Source organism: Dermacentor variabilis, chromosome 3, assembly GCF_050947875.1.
Source record: "Dermacentor variabilis isolate Ectoservices chromosome 3, ASM5094787v1, whole genome shotgun sequence".
Lineage (NCBI taxonomy): Eukaryota > Metazoa > Arthropoda > Arachnida > Ixodida > Ixodidae > Dermacentor > Dermacentor variabilis.
The window spans coordinates 7,765,723-7,777,956 of NC_134570.1; the positions used below are offsets into that span (position 1 = coordinate 7,765,723).

Consider the following 12,234-nt stretch of genomic DNA (forward strand, 5'->3'; position numbering starts at 1 on the left):
TTATCGAAGCAATGATTATAGTATTCTGTGAGGGCAGAAATTGATTTGTCGTCCAGATTTCGGAGTAATTTATTATTTACGTTATCTATACCGGGAGCAGATGTAGTTTTAAGGGAAGCTAAGGCATGTTGAACTTCTGCCACCGTTATTCGGGCGTCGAGAAGTTCATTAACCTCGCCTGTATAATCTGAATTCTCATGAGTTGTGGTAGGAGGGAGGTGTAATCCTGCAAGCTCCTGAAAAAGATGGGGAATATTATCCTTGTGTTTGTGCAATAATTGAGTGATGTAGTGACTGTGTTGCGCACGCGAGGTCGAGGGATCAAGCAAATGTCTCAGCAGTTGCCAAGTCTTTTTACTACTGAGATTACCATGCATGCTCTCACATACTTGGCCCCATTGTTGATTAACTACTTGGGTCGCATATGCTTGAATGTCATCGTCTAGTCTAGCTACACGGATGCGAAGCCTGCGGTTATGGCGGCGTCTTTTCCACCGCTTTAATAGTGATTCCTTCGCTTGCCAGATGTGTAATAGTTTGGCATCAGCTGTTTGAAAAGGAGCATCAGGTGGCATAGTTGTAGTATGATTGTCAACGTCCGTTTGGAGTTGACTAATCCTCTGTTGTAGATCAAGTATGGCATTGGGAGCATTATTTGCGCGAGTTTTCCGAAATTTGCCCCAATCCGTAAGTTTAGGAGGCAGAGTGTGAAAGGGCTTGTGAGAGAAAGTAACAGAAATCTGTATGACGTAGTGACCACTACCAAAATTGATTTGAAGGTTTTCCCATTTAGTTGAGTTAACCCGAGAGGTGAGGGTGAGATCTGGTGATGTATCTATGGATACACTATTTCCTAAGCGAGTGGGTGTGGAAATCATTGTGGAGGGTGAGTTGATGATCCGGAATGTAAGGTCCATAAAGCTCGTCCTTTAGGTGTGGAAGTAGTGTGACCCCATAGTTGATTTGGAGAGTTAAAATCGCCAACAATGAGGAACGGGTTTCTCCGAGCTTCCCGTTTAGCACGAGCAAAAACAATAGTAAAACGGTGGTGTTTAGAGCTGGGACTGCTGTAAACGTTAAGGATGTAAATAGGAGCCGACCTGGTTTTTTTGGGAAGTATTTCTATGAAGTCGTGATCAATGTCGATACTCTCGAAATGGGAGCAAGTAACAGTCAAATGGTTTTGTGCTACGATCGCAGTATTGGGACGTTCGCATCTTTTGCATTGGAATGTGTTGTATCCGGGGAATTTAATGTAACCATTCGTTTCTTGTAAAGTAGTGACTGCGGGCGGTTGTGGGAGATTGTCTATGTATTGTTGCAGACTGGCCTTCTTTTTCGAAAAGCCCCTACAATTCCACTGCCACACAACTAGGTTGGAGCGCTTAGGGGATGCGGCCATGCAGTCGATCGAGTCTTTCGATAATTTGATTGAATCGCTCATCAATTTGGGTAAGTCACGCGTCATCCTGGTTAAATTTAGCATTTATATGGGCACTGAGGCTATGAACGTTAGTAGTGAGGGACTCAAGGTTGGCTTCTACGGCTTCCGTGCGTTTTTCAAGGGCCTCAAAGCGATTGTTAGAGTTTCTCTAATGTGTGCGGTGAGTTTACGACATACCTCATCGTGTTCCTCCGAAGTATCTCTCGCATCATCAATAGATGTGCGCTTGGTGGCGGTTATGGTAGTGAGAGGAGGAGAAGTGTCCATGGTTAGAGTTTGATCGCCATTCTCCCTGACAGAGGGAGGAGTTACAGTGGGTTGTTCATCAGTAGAGCGTTGAGATCGAGTTGTAGTAGTCGTACATGAAGAAGGGGTTTGGAGGTCGAGAATTTGTTTACGCAGAAGACGATTTTCTTCCTGAAACTGCTGTAGGAGGGCATAGATTGGGGCATCAGGTTGCTTAGGTTTAGGTAAGCTGTGGGAAGCTACCGATGCCCAGCTTACCTGAGGAAAGCTTGATTTGATGCTAGATGGAGCAGCGGATGGGAGAGGCCAATCTTCGTCTTGTTTTTTCTTAGGAAGAGGTCCCTGCTTCTTGAGCGAAGGAGAAGACTTGGTCTTGGATTGAGGAGGAGTCTTGTCAACCTTGGGGAGTGAGATTTCGGGCTTATATCGTAGTGCGCACTGAATGGATCCAGTCTCATGACTTACACTGCATAGTACACACTCGGGAATGCACACATGATCAGTCGGAGGATTCACAGTTCCGCATTTATGGCAAGTATCCTCAGCATGCGTAGGGCACACGTCCGGTCGATGTCCAACTTTCCAACAGCGCGTGCAGGCCTCCCTTCTTTGTCGAAAAGGCTTGCACCGGAACATCGCCATTTCATATTTGACGAAAAAAGGAACTTTCGTTCCCAAGAAAGTCACGATGCGTCGGAAGTTTTTCCCATTCGTCTGGCTTCTAAAAAGTGCATTTGTGGGTTGCACTCACGAAGCATGGGTAGAATGTCTTTTTCATAGATAACTTCTCCCAGGCTGACTCTGTCGATGTAGATAATGCCTTTACACGTCTCGGAGTTTGGAACGCTGTAGGAGGAGACTTCGTGCTCTTGGCCGTCGGCCGTGAGCGAATTGATGGCGAGATATTTCTTCAAGCGATCGCAGCTTTCCGTGCTGAAGGTAACTGTGTTGGTGGTGGGGTTGATGGGAACGATGTCTTGGCGCAGCTCCGCAGCGGCTGGAAAGCCGGCTGCCGTAGAGAGAATCTTTGCGAGTTGGAAGTGGCTGAAGCGGGAGGCGTCGAAGCCTCCGCGAATGCGAAAAATAGCCTTGTATGAGCCTTCGAGTAACTTGGGAGGCCTCAGTTTGTTATTCCTTGAGATCATCTGTTTCCATACAGCAGCCTTGGCCGTGGCAACGATGGCGTCCTTGCGGAGTTGTTGTTTACACGTCTTTATTCACATTTTTGCCCTTAGAGGGCTGTGGTGAATTGGCTAGGGGAGCGGCGGTAAGGGAAATAATTGGAGACTTAATTATCTACATCATGGGGTTTGATGCTTTCGCTGGTACGCGCGAGATGAAGAAGCCTGGTCCCAGTGGCTGGAGGCTCAGGATCATCCAGGAATTCGTACAGTGACCGCCAGAGCTCGTTGGCGGTCGCAGCACTGCAGTGTCTCGCTAGCGCCGAGGTCTGTAGGGAGGTTGGTCGCCATTCCGTTGGAAGCGAAGCAAGGGCCCTTTGCCTGGGGCCAGAATACAGCGGGCAGTCCCAGATTAAGTGTTCGAGGTCCGCCCTGGTGTTGCAGGGGCTGCAGGTACCCGCACGCGAACATTCCAGGTCACGAGGGTCCTCCTTTCTGCGAAAACGCTGCACGAGGAAGGGAGTAAGGAGGGTGCCAGTCTGTACCTGCCGGAGCAGAACCTACTGCCGACGAGTAACAGCCTGGGAGGGAAGGGGAGGAATGTCCATGGGATTGGACGTAGTGAAGAGATAGCTGCGTCGGTGGCGCTTGGCTTCGGCTATTGCTTCCATGGGATCGTACCACTGACTGTCTATTTCCGTGTCTTCAGGTACGTTGTTCAGTAATTGTTCGGGCGGTTGCGACAGCGCGGATAGTAGCGTGGCGCGCGCTAGTCGATGGGCCCGTTCATTTCCTGGTATACCCGTGTGCCCCGGGATCCAGTGTAACTGAAAATCATGACCTTGGGCACGCAGACGACGCACGTGGAGGCGGAGTTGTTGGACCACAGCAGTGGTTGTGCGAGTGTCCTGGCAAGCTCTAAAGGCATTTTGAGAGTCCGTAAACACTTTGTAGTGGTGCTTAGCATCTCTTGGAAATTTGTTGGCAGTGTGTTCAGCATGCTTGGCAAAATCTAGGATGGCATACAGTTCTGCCGTAGAGCTCTGAACGACATGTCTTGTGAGGTGGAGTTTACTGCCCCGTTCGGTTGCTTCCATATTTGTCCACGCCGTAGTGAACATTGGCTCCTCCTCTGGTCCTCCGATAGAAGCATCTACATAGACTATATGGCACCTGCCAGAGTTGTCGTTGCCCCACTCACGTAGTTGTTGCGTATATTTCTTATGGCGTTTGGCGTGGGCCTGTCTTCTTGCCAATTGATCTTGTCCCATGTTCTTCGGCAGTGGCTTGGGATCCGCAATTGGTACGTGCTCCCAAGGGGGAGATATCCGTGGAAGCGCCGGAAGGTTAGAGATGTCATGCCCAATTTTAACCAATGTGGCCCTTCCTGCGTTTGTGGACTTGAGGCATGTCACATGAGTATGCTCGTGCATTGAAATAAGATCAGCAATGTCACCCAAAGCGCTGCAGCTCTTGAGTGCTGGGGGTGGCGTGTACTTTGGCAATCCTGTCATTACTCTCCTTGCCTCGTTGTTGAGGCGTTCCAAAGAATGTAGCTGTGTTCGAGTGATGGGGTGAAAAGGGGCGCCATACAGGATGCGAGAATGCAGGAAAGCCTGCACAAAGTGTCTCATTTCTTTTTCTTTAACTCCCTTTGTACGCTTGGAAACCCTGCGGAGGATTTGAGTGACCTGCTTGGTGACCTTTACTGTTTGATTGTACCACGTTATAGATATACACTGCTCGTCTAAAAACATTCCGAGTATGCGGATGACCCGCTTCCTTAGAATGGGTGTCTGTCCGATAGAGAGGTGGACGCTGGCTTTCTCCTCGTCCTTTGGCTTTGACCTTTTCCCACCATGGATAACGAGAAACTCGGTCTTCTCCGGCGCTAGTGTAAGCCCTATCTCCCTCGTGAAGCTCTCGATGGTATTCAACGCCGTCTGCAGGGCCTCCTCTTGTTCTCCTAGGGAACCTCGCGTTGTCCACAGCGTCACATCATCTGCGTAGATAGCGTGCTCGACGCTTGTGATTGTCTCTAGTTTTACAGGAAGAGGTGCTAAGACGATGTTGAATAATGTTGGAGAGATTACGGCTCCTTGTGGGACTCCAACCCCGTTATGATGATAGGAGCTGAGGTCGCTGCCTACTTGAACTTGAAACGTTCTGTCTTGCAGGAACGCAGCAATAAAGTTGTGCATGTTGCCTTTGATGCCCATTTGTTGTATCGCCTGCATGATAGAGGCGTGGGGAAGGCTATCGAAAGCTTTCCTGATGTCCACCCCAACAACTATGCGAGGACACGAGGACGAGACATCGAGCACGTAGTCTTTTACGCGGATCATAATATCCTGAGTAGAAAGACCAGGCCGGAAACCGTACTGAGTGTGAGGCAGAAGACAATTTCCCTCCAACCACCATATTAACCTTGCGTTCACCATGCTCTCCAAAAGTTTGCACAGACATGACGTGAGCGAAACTGGTCTTAAGTTTTCCAGGCAGTTCGGTGGTTTGCTCGGTTTCGGAATAGCCTTGATAATAGAGTGGCGCCATTCTCGTGGGAGAGTTCGTTCTTTCCATATACGGTTAAACTCTACCAGAAGAGTATTTTTGCATCCTTCGGTAAGGTTTTGGATGTGCGCTGCCGTGATTCCATCAACCCCTGGTGCGCCACAGGTGTTCATTCTGCGTATGGAGTCTTCGAGCTCGCTGGCCGTGAAGGGCTAGTTTAGATCATCGTGTCCGTCTTGGTCATCGTCCCTCGCATAGGTTATACTTAAGGTACTATTTGACTGGGGAAAAAATATATCTGCCGCTTTCTCTGCGAGTTCGGCATTGGTGATGCCTTCGTTCAAGGCAACACGGACTGCGGCGTCTGAGGTTTTACGTTGCCCAAGAAGAGATCTCAATATAGCCCACGCCCTGCTTGAATTAGTCGATCCGTTGAGTTGCTCGCACACCTGCATCCAATGCTGGGAAGCTAGCTCTCCCGTATACTTCTCGACTTCCTCTTGCAAAGAGCGTAGTTTAGTTCGTAATGTCCGGGGCCGCCCCTTCGCTTGATAAGAAGACAGAAGTCTGAGCCTGCGGTTCCATAGATGCAGGAGGTGCCTATCCGGATCAGGTTGGTCCGGAGAAACCCGCAGCGTCTTAGTTGCTGTGCGCTTGGCACGCGTCATAGCTTGCGTTAAGGAGTCAATATTGTTAACTGGGCCGTTTTCTTCTAGCAGCATCCCATATTTGTCCCAGTGCGTGATCGTACAATCCCGTTTGTGAGACGACGGGCGGCACGAGGAACCATTTGTTCTCACCATGATGGCAATTGGAAGATGGTCACTTCCAAGAGGGTCCTCTAGAAGTCTCCATTGGCAGGTTCTGGGTCTCGAGGACCATGTTAAGTCTGGCGTCGTGTCTGCTTGCCTTGTGTCCTGTCCGAGCCTCGTATGGGATTGCGGCAGATTAAGGAGCGATAGTCCATAATGGTCAAACTTTTCCATGATGCGACGGCCGTGTGGGCTGCACTTATTATAGTTCCAGGCTACGTGTTGAGCATTGAAGTCTCCACAGATTAGAATTGTATCCTTGGGATAGATCTTCCGAAAATGTTGTAGGTAGCTAAAGTCTACCGAGGCGCGCTTAGTTTTCCTTCGTGCATTTTCTGGACGTATGTACACGGAAAAAACAATAATTATTCTTTCGGGCGTGAGTTGAATCCGGCATCCGGTAACATTAGCAATATTCGAACACCAAGGCTCAGTGTCGAGCTTTGTGTGGGTGAGTCTTCGATCCACATACACAGCTGTGCACACAGGTGTGACGGTGTCTTCGGGAAGCCATAGCCCTCGTAGTATGCTAAGCGTGGCATGAAGCAGTTCACCTCCTGCAATGCCAGAACGGCGGGTCTGAGGACTGTTATGAGACAGGCCCCAGCGTAGAATCATGTCTGCTTTTTTCTTCCTGAGGGAGCGGTAGTTCCACTGAATCACGGTCGGGATGGCTCCCCCCACATCCCGACCGTGACCGCGAACATTAACCCGAGTGATTAGCTGAGCCATGTTGTGTGTGAGCCATATGCGTCGGAGCTGTCTGTACAGGCAGCAAACGCGCCGTATTAACTGACGCGGCCGTGGTAAGACCTCCGAAGAAGAGCGTTCCATTGAGCATTAAGTGCTCCATGACGGTGCGAACGCATGTTTCGATAGCTCGTTCTATTATCGTTTGTACCCTTGACATGATGTTGTGTTCCATTTGTGCCAGGCGTGCAGAAAAGATGGCGTCGTAGTCAGGCTGAATTTGTGGCTTTAGCTGCGTTTCTAGCAGCTTATGCTGGCTCTGCTCTGGTGCCCCGACAGTCAGTGCTCCAGAGGTAGTTTCATGGACTTGTTCGTGAACACGTGCACCTTCATTTTCTGAGAGTGAGACTGACCTGTAATTCTGGCGTTACTCGCTTTCGGGTGTTCTAACGCTTCGCTGTTAGCCATCTTGACGACATTAGCAAAGGTATGTTTGCCGTGGTTGGAAAGCGGTTTATTTTCTGGCGGTATCGCAGGAGTTGATGTTGATGGAGCGCGTGGAGGCCCAGTGTAAAAGTTGTGTCTCATGGTCACTGTCTTTTGAGGGCGCTCATGAGCTTGCGGTTGTGACCCCATGGGGTTATGGCTATGCTTCTGAGGTCGTTTTGACTTCACGCGCAGCTGTTTATTGATCTTTATGCGCTGGGGGCAGTCTCGAGCCATTGCAAGGTGTTTACCCCCCCAATTGCGGCATTTCGGCCCCTGGTTGGGACAGACCTCGTCACTGCCATGCTGCTTTCCGCCACATGTGGCACAACGCGGGCTGTCAAAATTCGGACAATGCTGTTTTCCGTGTCCTAAGTTGTGGCACGTCTCACAAGCGTAAACCTGCGACTTGAACGGGTAGACTCGTATTGTGAAAGACTTGAGCCCGATTTTGTATGGAAGGCTAGTCCCTTTAAAAGTGACTACAGCTGTGCCTTTCTCCCCAATGGGGCGAGCGCTGATAATGTTGCACTTCCGGCAGTGCAGGTTCATCATAAGCTGCTCGGCAGTCATTCCTCCTGCGTTGCGGATAATGCCCCGGATTTGATCCTTTTGTATGGCCTCGTATGCTTGAAATGCAGTTGGCTTGCCATTTATTGGAAGCTGTATTAAAGTCAGAAGGGCATCCCGCGTGTCGCGATCATCGGTGTCAACCGCTATTTGATTACTCCTGTCCAAATATCTGATCTGAACGATCGGGTCAGCTTCCCTTTCATGCGTTGAGGGAGCGTTGTGAATGTGATTCCAGATTGCCTCATCAATAACAATGAAATTGTCATCCATGATTCTGCATGGCTCTTGAGGTTTTAGGATCACAGTGTGAGCGTATGAATGGCGTTGAGCGCGAGCGTTCGCTTGTTTCCTCCCTGGATTGCGACGTTTATATGTGACGGTCTTCCATGCTCCTTGTTCCCTGTAATCTTCGTGAGTAGACGCCGAGTCCGAGTCGTACGCGTTAAACTCTGGCGTCGCGTTGCCGTTGTAGCGAGAGACGCCATGACGAAACGCAGCCTTGGGTTTAGCTGCTGCAGCTGCAGCTATGGCGGACAGGGTTCCGCGTGCGCGTTTCTGCCCATGCTTGGCGGTGGGTACAATGAGTAGGTTTGAGACGAGTAAATCATCGCACTTGCCTTTGCTTCCCCTTGGTGGCTCAGGTTCAGCAAGTGGAGCGAACGGATTCACGTCTGGACGCAGCGGCGCCTTCCTCGAAGCGGTGGCGTCTACCATGGCGTCGGTCGAGGTGCTCGTTAGGGTTGGCGTATCCTCTGTGGCGTGAGGGCGTCTTCAAACTGCTGTAACTCCATGTCCTCGGGTAATGGAACGTTCAAAGCTGCCTCTGGGTCATCCATGGCCACGGTCGATGCGACTTTTGGGCCCTAAGGCCCAAAGTAACAGAAGGAAAACAGTGACTGTCGGAGACGAAAAGGCACACGTCCGTTCAGCTCGGCCACCTGGCGGCGAGTCCTCCTTGCGGAGTGAGTCTTCATATGCGGCGTCGTATATGTGCGTTTGTCGCCACTTGAGCATCTCCTCCGGGGAAAGATCTTCCCCTTCTACTACCTCAACCGGGTTCATGACGCCCGCACGAGGTGTGTCAACGCCTACGGCGTCGGAGAGCCACCAAGCTCTCGTAGGCGAGGAACCACAAAAGTCACAATAACAAGCGTTCTATTGCACAGACCTTTTGAAAAATACTCTCAAAACGTCGATGAAATCTTCACACATGTTGCGTGATTGAGCCACTAGGATATAGCAAAAGGAACGGGCGCTACACCCAAAAACTCACAGAGCCGATGAGTCACATCCACAGGTGGCGACGCCACCTCGCGTTCCACTGCTGATAAAGCTTCGCGCTTTGTGCTCTCGCCGCTTATTTAGCGTTGAAGAGAGACGCGCGGAGAACGCGGACAGCGTCTTCGGAGCGCGTCTGCTAGTCCAGCACCGCGTGGGAGGGAGCCGACGCCGGCGGAGGAGGAGCAGAGAGGAAGTGGCGCCACAGAACTCCTATACAAGCTTAGAGAAGGGAAACTGTACTTTCCACTATGCCTTCCACAGTGGAACGATAATAAGATTAGCGGTGGCGTTGTGGACTAAAGTATGCGACCAAGAGATGGCGCTGCAAAAATCAAACCTAATATCATCGTTACGTATTGAGTAATATGGCCGCTACGGTAGCGGCAGGTGGGGTTCGTTGTGCCACTCGCCCGCTGGTTTTGGACGTTTTGCTACCGCTTTCGGAGCGGTGTTCGTGTGTACGAAACTCTAAAATGACTACCGATACCTTTATTATATCGCCAGGTGACCGAGAGCATATTCGAGCTTGTAACGGTAGTCTCCTAGGTAGAGGGCCCACCGTTGGATGAGAGTTGCCGCCATGGCAGGCATCTGGCGGTTGGGCCTTAGCAGTTCCAAATCTGGCTGGTGGTCGGTAACCAGGACGAACTCTACACCTAAAAGATAATCCCGGAATTTAGTCACTCCAAAAACAAGCGCCAATGCTTCAAGTTCTAATTGAGAATAATTTCTCTCGGCTTTTGTCAGAGTTCTTAAACGGAACCCGAGTGGTCTGTTGGTACTTCCCATTGTGTGAAAAGAACAGCGCCTATCCCGCGAGCGGATGCGTCGCATTCCAACTTAAGTTGCGTGGATGGATGGAAATGCACAAGGACCTCGGCGTCATTAAGACACTACTTTGCTTTCCCAAATGCAGATTCCTGTGAGGACTTCCAGCATCACCGCGCGTTTTTTTTTAACTGGTACAACGGGAAAAATGCGCTTGACATAGGCAAGAACTTTGAATAGAATATCATCCCAAGGAGCGAACGCAGCTCGCTTAGGTTTTCGGGACTAGGGGCCCTATAACGTAAAACTATTCCAATATGTTTCTATTCCAATCTCCTGACGTCAAATTTGCGTAACCACGAACGCAAGCACCGGGCGGTCACCTGCAGGGTTGTCTGAACAGACCAATCAAACGCTCTCCTCGTTCATAGGAGGTCACTTTTGTTTGATTGAAAAACGAATAACGTTGCTTACACTGAGCGGCTTGTCGTATCTAATTGGCTGACAAGAGGCGAGGAGACGCTCAAGTGGAAAGGGATTCGATGGGGCCGAGCCACTCCCCTGAAAGTCGGTAACCGGATGAAGAGGGTGGTGCCGGCGTCTACGATTGGTCGGCTTTCCCTTACTTAGCTTGCGGTGGCTGGTCGAAAATCGCGGCGGCATGCAACGGAAGCTCAAGAATGACGCTAAAACTGACCCTCAGCAAAGAAGAGTTGGCAGAATGAGGGGGTAAACGTGCCGAAAGTGCTCGAAAACGTTACACGGCCACGCTTTATTATAGTTTTATTTAGTTTTATTATACGCAAATACACCCATTCTCTCCGGCAGGTGCGAGTAGCGAGCGTCTGAGCGATTGGCGGCAGCCACCTTCTATTCCTTTCGGAACGGGGCAGCCTGCGGCTATTCCGAAGAAAATTCAGTTTTGTTCGGCATATTAATGCATCTTTATCGCGTACACGTCACTTTGACGCGGTGAGTTCTTGCGGTTTTGTGACGTCGCGTGACAGGCAGGTGAAGTGGGTGGAGCCCGAAAAACATTTTACCTATAGACGAGGGCTAACGGCGAAAAGGGGTCGAATCAGAAATAACTGTTTTTCTTATTTCTGTCAAATCATGCATAATCAGTGTGTACACATCATATCAGATGGGGAGGTATCGCGGTTTTCGTGACGTCGCGTGACAGACAGGCGAAGTGGGGGTGGTCGAAAAAAGTTTTTTACCAATCGTGGAGGGCTGATAGCAGAATTGAAATAGAAAAGTCTGGAACAGTTTTACATTATAGCGCCCTAGGTGCTTTCATGATAGCATCCACGTTCTTCTCAGTTAGGCGAAGGCCGGCACGGCCAATACGATGCCCAAGATAAGTGACAGACAGCTGTCTAAATTTGCAGTTATCGTATCTGAGCCTCGCACCGTGTTCTCAGAACCATTCTAACACATTTTGCAATCGTGCTCCGCAATCTCCAAATCTTTCCGAGACAAGAACGTCAACCAAGTAAGCCTGAACGCAAGGTAACGCAGACATTATTGTATCAATTTTTCTTTGGAAAATTGCTGGAGCGGAGGAAATGCCGAACGGAAGCCTATTGTAACAAAACAGACCTTTGTGAATGTTAATAACGCAAAGCTTCCAAGAGTCCTCCTCCAAAGGCACTTGATTATATGCTTCCCGCAAGTCGAGCGTACTGAACAACTGGCCTCCTCCTAATGACGCAAAGATATCGTCAATTACCGGAAGCGGGTACTGCTCCGTGGCGCAAGCAGGAGTTAGAGTTGCTTTAAGATCACCGCAAATTTTGACCGACCCATTCTTCTTCAGAACGGGTACAATGGGCGTCGTCCAATTCGAATTCTTCACTGGCGATATTACACCCAGTGACATTAACCGGTCAAGTTCTTGCGATTCCTTGTCAGGTAGAGCATATGGAATAGGCCTCGCCTCACAGAATTTGGGAACTGCGTCGCCCTTCAGCAGGAGGCTGGTTGGTGGCCCCTTCATAAACCCCAAGGTTTCCGAGAAAACATGATTTTGGGTTCTAGCGCGAAGTGAAACACGGACACAGAAAGGAAGCAGACAAGACAAGCGCTAACTCACAACTAAATTTTTATTGAAACGAAGAACATATATAAGGGCGATTGCAAAAAACCGTAGCATGAGAACATGACAAAGTAAAAAGCATCAGTTAAACATATCAGGGGGTATGGAAGTCAAAGAACAAAAATTATTTCAGATAAGTACACGTATTGCGAAGGTACTCAAATTCGCAATCTAACAGAGACAACGAAGCATGACTGACGCAAG

The 12,234-nt window shown here is 49.7% G+C and overlaps 1 protein-coding gene across 1 annotated transcript; it reads right to left on the reverse strand.

Moving 5' to 3' along the window:
* Positions 1-3,371: 3,371 nt before the first annotated feature.
* LOC142573881 (uncharacterized) lies at positions 3,372-5,156 on the reverse strand. The gene has a single exon (XM_075683097.1). It carries the CDS (start codon positions 5,154-5,156, stop codon positions 3,372-3,374), a length of 1,785 nt encoding a protein of 594 aa, XP_075539212.1.
* Between the last annotated feature and the right edge of the window lie 7,078 nt (positions 5,157-12,234).

Excerpts from the sequence above, each read along its gene's own strand:
- LOC142573881 (XM_075683097.1), bottom strand. The coding sequence starts at position 5,156 with ATGATCCGCGTAAAAGACTACGTGCTCGATGTCTCGTCCTCGTGTCCT.